At 45.2% G+C, this 6644-nt stretch overlaps 1 protein-coding gene across 5 annotated transcripts in view; it reads right to left on the reverse strand.

Annotated features, from left to right (window-relative positions):
- Positions 1 to 6644, reverse strand: part of RIN3 (Ras and Rab interactor 3) — a 111544-nt gene that overhangs the window by 34783 nt on the left and 70117 nt on the right. For all 5 annotated transcript variants that reach the window (XM_025214529.1, XM_025214530.1, XM_006032803.3 and 2 more), the window contains exon 6: positions 564 to 2027. In XM_025214529.1, coding sequence (XP_025070314.1) covers positions 564 to 2027 — 1464 coding nt within the window. The remainder of the gene's footprint in view (positions 1 to 563; positions 2028 to 6644) is intronic.

A 6644-nucleotide genomic window follows, 5' to 3' on the forward strand; every position in this document is an offset into this window, starting at 1 on the left:
CTTACACTCTTCTCTTAATGATCAGCTGGGGAGCACAGAGCATGGTTTCCCTGAACGTTGTCTTTCAAAATCATCCATAATCCCAGAGACAGATCCATTAATCTCTGAAATTAATGCCATATGTGGAGGGAAATTCTACATCGAGACCCTCATACCAGAGCCCCACTCCAGCATGTTCATTGAACAAGTCTCCTCAGGATACAGAAGTTCATAAAATATGGAACATTATGGCAGGGGTCTGCAATATTTATCTATGGGGTGAAGACAGGGCTTTCTGCAAAGCTTAGGAAAGACTGTCTTTGCTCGTGGAATTGAATCTCTCTCAGGCCATTCTTTTATTTGTATTTTTCTAACTGGTTTCTTCAGTGTTAATACCTTGACCCAAATACAGATAATCTGAGAGGAAAATTTAGCCTCTAACACTGAGATTTCATGGAACATCCCCCATTTCAGAACATCATATCTGAAGAACCACCTCAGCTCTTCAGATATGACCACCACCCTCCCCCTCTTCACAAGCATCCCCTCCATTCCCAGAGAAGGAATAAAATCGGAGCACATACCTATCTGTTCTTCTGAATAAACAGAAGGATCGAGGAGAGCTTTCAGCTCTGTACTTTGCACTAAATAGCTTTTCAGCTGTGTCATCATCAGCCGGATTTCCTGTAGCATCTCCGTGCTGGAGCTCTGTTTTGCCATCATCTCCAGACTGTACACTCTGTAGTCCTGCACCAAATTGCCAAAGTAAGAGTCCTTGTCCTGAGATAGCTCCACAATCTTCTTCTGCAGCTTTCTGTTTGCAGAGAGGAAGACTGTGAAGACATTTGTTAGGCTCACAAAGGACAGCCTGTGCTTGGCCTTGTCCAGAATCACGGACCGTGTCTTTTTAACAGAGGGGCTACTCAGTTGCTCGAAATCATCCTCAGTGCTGCTTGTGGAGTAAGAATCAGGCTCAGAAGCAGAGGTATGAGCTGCTGCACTGCCTGGACAGTCCAAGGAGGAAAGAGAACCTTTAAGTTCAAACGACCCAGAAGATTTACAGCAGGCCCCTAGTGCATCCTGAGTGTCGGAGCAGGCGACATCACCTGCTGGCTGCAAGCAGTCTTTGGATGAAGTCTCTGCAGTGCTTGTATCTGGTGCTGAAATGTTGACTGACTTTGTGTTACAGGAGATAGAGATGGAGGCTTGCTGGGAAAGCCTCTTCTTTCTTGGTGGTGGGATAGGGGGCATCTTCCCTTTGGCTGTGGAGTTCCTCAGTGGCTGGGGCATGCACGCCTTCTCTGTAGGCTTTGCTTCCTCGCCCTGTGTTTCAGTAACACCTTCAGGCTCTTCTATGGCTGTTAGGCATACAGACCGGTTATCACTGCTCACAACAGAAGCCTGTTGTTCTTCCATCGGTTCCCCTTGAGGTGTTTCACATTTTGCAGACTTATCTACACAGAGTTCTTGTGAAAGTCTTTCAGATAATCGCCTCCTGGGAGGGACAGAGGGCTGATCACATTTCTTAGGGACTGCTGGAGGGAGGTCACTGGATGAGCAGGGTTCTTTCCCTTCTTCTTCCTTACTTTCATTGTCCTCTGTTTTCATTTCTGTTGGGCTCTTCCCTGGAGGCTGAAGAAGCAGCTGGTTGTCTTCACAGGCAGTCATGGAATCCTTCGATAGCTTTTTAGATGACTTCAGAACCTGGCCATGAGGAGGCGGCGGAGGGGGACGGCGAGGAGACTTCTTGAGACTCAGTGTGGTGGTGGTGGCACGAGAGAGCTCAGAACTCACACTGCAGCTTCTGGGAGGAGGTACATCTGGAGGAAAAGGATTACTGCACTCTTCTATAAAAATAGGATTCACAAACCACAGCCTGTCATTTCCTATTGACAGCTCAATTTCACATGAGCATTGGTTTGTGTCACTTGCAAAACGCTGGCTAGATCTTATATTGTCTGTCTGGGTGGTGCTGAAGGCAGAGTCTTTCAGAGCCTGGGAAATTCCCCCTCTCCTTCTTCTGTGGTTTAAAGAGGAGTCCCAGAAGCCTGTTAAAAATAGCAGAATTTGGCAACTGTCCTGAGAGAATCTTAACTTCTAATAGAGAGAGACAGGTAGCTGTGTTAGTCTGAAATCAGGCAGAAGGCAGGGCAGGATGGCACCTTAGAGGCCAACTCCTTCAGGGAAGCATACACTTTCATAGGCAACAGGCTACTTTGTCAGTTGCTGTGAATCTGACAGGACAGACTTCTAACTTCTAACAGGACTTTGGAGAACCACTTTGTATCAAAAGCGCACAAGCAAAGTTTCCACCATGCTGGACCCAAACCCTCCAAGGTCTAAAACACGGATTAATTTTTTAGCTTTTTAGTCTCTCCTCTGACCTCTACGTAAAATGCACTGTGAGAGGATTTTGAAGGGGATGATGTTTCAAGCTCAAATGAAGACAGGAAGGAAACAGAAATGTCACCAACTGCTTCTTGCCCCAAGTTGAGTTGTTCACACAGAAGAAACTACTACCCTTAGGAAGCTTGTCCATTGCTAAATGTGAGGGCAGCAGAACATGCTCAACAAACAAACAAACCGACCAACCTCTTTATCTCATTAAAATCAAAATGTCAAAATAGCCATACCTCACTAAGGAGAGTATAGACTTTGGCCTTGAAAAAACTACTGCATAGAAAGTACTGAACATTCCTTATCCATTGACCTAAGGCAGCGGTGCCAAAATCTGACCTGCACGGCCTCAGCACCTGGCTCCCACATGCCATACTAGGCAAATGCTAGACTGGTCAAGTATACACACAGTGCCTGCCCTGGCTGGTCTGGGACTGTGCTGCACATGAGACCTGAGCAGCATGCAGGCAGGTGCCACTTGTAGCATGGGTCCCAAACCAGCTGGAGTGGGCATTCACGAGGTACAGTCCCAGACTGGCTGGAATGAGCACTGCACATGTTGGATCCAGCATGAGGGTGGGGCTGGTCTGCAGGCCTGATCCAGCCCATAGGGCCAGCCACACACCATTCATCTGGCTTGTGGACTGGCCCTGCATTACTCATCCAGCCCATGGAACAAAATGAATTAGACACTGCTGATCTAAGGCCAAAAACCCAAACGTGTTTCACGCTATGAGATGTCTATGTAGTTAAAAGTCCCACACCCACCCCAAGTAGCACATAAGAAGTTGCCAGACACAGAGGTGGAAGATAGCTAGATATGATTAGAGCGCATGATGGGGAAATCCATAAACAGACAGCAGACATGTCTTGCACACACCCAGAAGGCAAGACACATCACCATGCTTCAGCCAGGGAAGTGAACTGACCATTCCAGGAATCCTAACAGTGGCTTGGGGTCCAAATCCTGCAATTACTCAGTAGCAGATACAGGGATGATTCTGTGGTGAGAAGTCCCATTGTCATGGCTGGGACTGCTCACAGCAGCAGGTGCTATGGCTACATGAAAGCTTTCAGGACTCAGCCTTTAGTTTTGAATTCGGAGACCCAAATTCTCTTCTCAGTGACTCTAGCACACCCCTCTGAACTTCAAATATGGGTGAAATTGAGAGGAGAACTTGGCCACAAATCAGCAGAACAACACTTGGGTTCATTTTGTACGGCCAAAAGAGAGCTGGTTGATCCCAGCATCACTTTGATTTTATGTACTCCAGTAACCCTTTTTTGTCTGAGGTTGGTCCTGTTGGTCTAGCACATGTGTGGCTGCACAGGTCCTAACAAGCCAATCACTCTGTGCACTCACTTGTCCTCTTATTCAAACATTCACATGTTCCATCCACCTACAGAATTAGCTCTTACAGAGAAGCCTGTGGGTATCACACATCTTTCAGGGCACCCTCATAGCCTACTGGAAGCATGTCAGGCAGTTTGGCCAGTGGACAGAAAGTTGGCTTGGTACTCAAATAACCTGGGTTCTGCTCTTATTCTGCCACTCTCCAGTGGCAAAACTTCACGTCTCTGTGCCTCAGTAAAACATAGCTAATCCTATTGCTGGCCACGGTATAATGCTTTGAAACCTATGGCCAAAAAGCACCATCTAAAAGTTGCATCGTGTTATTACTACAGAATGTTCCTTCCACACCCGAAGGAGTGCACAGGTAGATGCGCGGAGTCACCATGGGGTAGAAATTCTGTTCTCAAGGCTACAAAGGGTCTATATAGAACCTATTCCAGCCCACTTCATATGCCATCTTACAGAAGGAAAGATAGGACAGCTTCTTCCCATACAGCCCTGGACATGGAACGTTTCTGTTTTACTCCAAAGATTGTGCTGGCATCCATGACTAATATTGATTTACAAGCATGTCACAGTGTTTTTCTACTCAGGAAGGTTTGTACTATGATTACATTATGACCCCTGCCATGGCATGGGTGAGGGGAAACTGGATACATTTCTTGGAATAAATACACTTTGGCAGAGACGCTAAACATTTCTGAGTACAAAACAACTGTGTACATGTGAGCATTCATTTGTCATCACCTTGTTTCTGAGACCAGCAAGCAGGGTTAAATGCAGTGCAATGGAATTTTCTTATCTAGGGCAGCGAGATGGTGTTGCACCATTTCGTAGGTTGAGGAAGTGAAGGATATGTCATCCATTTGCTAAGAAAAGGGAAGTTGCTAATTTTCCCCATTAAAGGACAAAGGCAAAGCTCTAGGCCTACACAGCTGCTTCACACTGAAGCTATTCCAGCCCACTCCAGAAGCCACCCTATAGAATAAAGGATAGAAAAACTTACCCAATACCTGCCCCCTTCCCACGCATAGTATGCTGCTTCCTGGGGGTGCATTATCCACAAGGCTAGAAGTTGTTGCATGAACCTCCGCTATGCAGCAGAACCACAGTAGCTCTTTTGTAAAGCATCCTTTGTACTGAAGAGAGGCTGCATTTTCATGTTGTCTTTTCAGCAATGTGCAAATTGAATGGGCTTTCTTTTTCTGATAGAACCACACTCAAAGTCACCTTTCAGTGCTCTACACAACATGACCTATGAGCCTTACTATAACAGACAAAGCCTGCGCAGAATAATTCAGCTTGAAGCTGGACATCTGATTTCTGCTCCATGAGAATATGTGAACTTTGGAGGAAATGGAAATTGATAACCTTGCAAACAATGCCTGGTTTCCTTTTGGACAGGAAAAGTTGGCGGCTGCCTACCATGTTCTGCTTGTATAGAGTTTATTGTAAGAAGCAATAATACGACCCTCAATATTTCAGCCCATCTGACCTTATTAAGATGCACTAGAGCTCCAGGAAGCTCATAAGATTTAGTACAACTCTCCAAGGTAACTTTCCGAGATCTCTTTTGTTTTCAGAAACCTCCCTTGGACCCAAAGTGCTATAATATGCACAAAACCAGATGCTATCACTTCAAATGCCACTATCACAGAAGAAAGAAGAGGAAGAAAAAGCCTAGAGCTACAGGTTTTTTAAATGATTAGCAATTTGGTTTGTCCAACTTGTGGTTTTATTAAGAGCTCTTATTTCAAGACATTATTCAGAACTCGTCCTTTGAAAACCAGGTCTCTTTAAGGTGGCTCAAACTGAGAACACAAAAATGTAAGCTCTTAAAAGCATGCATCCCTTTAAAATTTTAAATCATCCCCTCCAAAATCCTCTCCCAATTAACCAAAGTGTTTTAGACCTGGGATGGTTTGGGTCCAGCATGGCAGAATCTTTGCTTGTGCTCTTTTGATACAAAATGGTTTTCCAATGTCCTTTTAGAAGTCTGTCTATTCATAGCATCTGACAAACCACACTTTTCTTTTTTGCTATAACTTTGAGTTACAAAGCAGCATTTCCTCAGTGGTTAGTATGGATCAGGTACCCAAAGTCAAAGAAATTTGGACAAAACCAAAACTCAAAGCAAAACTGAGGTAGCCTGGAATTGTGAGAAGTGAATCTGTTGGTTAAATGTGGTGTAGCTTGTGTGAACTGAAATTGAGGGTGGGCAGAAGAGTTGGAGTTACCCAGGCTTATTTTGGGTGTAATTCAGAGTATTAAAAAAAAAAAAAAGGAAAAAGCCTCAAAGAATTCTACTACTTAGGTGATATATGTCGTCACGCTACAGATATCAGACAACTTCGCTGATTTTGTTTCCCTTCTGGTAGAAGAGGAAGATATTGAAAGCATTTCTAAGTACGTTTATTTGACAGAAGCCACTGAGCAGTGTCCCTTTTCAGTTATATTCACTGAGAGGTGTCAAACGCATTAGGCCCCATGAGTAGGATGAGTAGCGCAAAGCTGATCCATGGGCCAGATGAGTAGCATGGTCCCAGTCCGTGGACTGGACTGGGCCTGCAGACTGGCCCCATGCACTGAATCCAGCACACAGGGCTAGTCCAATGCAGGCATTATATGTACCAGATCTGGCTGCTCATGCAGTACAACAGCACGCATGCCAAAATCCGGCCCACACATTGGTCCCAGTGTTTGCTGCATGTGGATCCAGTCTGAGATCCACGGGCAGCACTGTGGACCAGCTGATAGGGCTGCATAGGTTGGATCCAGCCTGTAAGCCATATCTTTGACATATCTGCATTACTCCATGTGGAAAACAGCAAAATGATTCTTCCTGTTGTGAGCAAAGTAATGGACCAACCAAGGTTTATGTCACATGAGAAACATGGCAGCTATTTGCTTCAGC

The sequence above is a fragment of the Alligator sinensis genome, unplaced genomic scaffold, assembly GCF_000455745.1.
Source record: "Alligator sinensis unplaced genomic scaffold, ASM45574v1 scaffold645_1, whole genome shotgun sequence".
Taxonomy (NCBI): domain Eukaryota; kingdom Metazoa; phylum Chordata; order Crocodylia; family Alligatoridae; genus Alligator; species Alligator sinensis.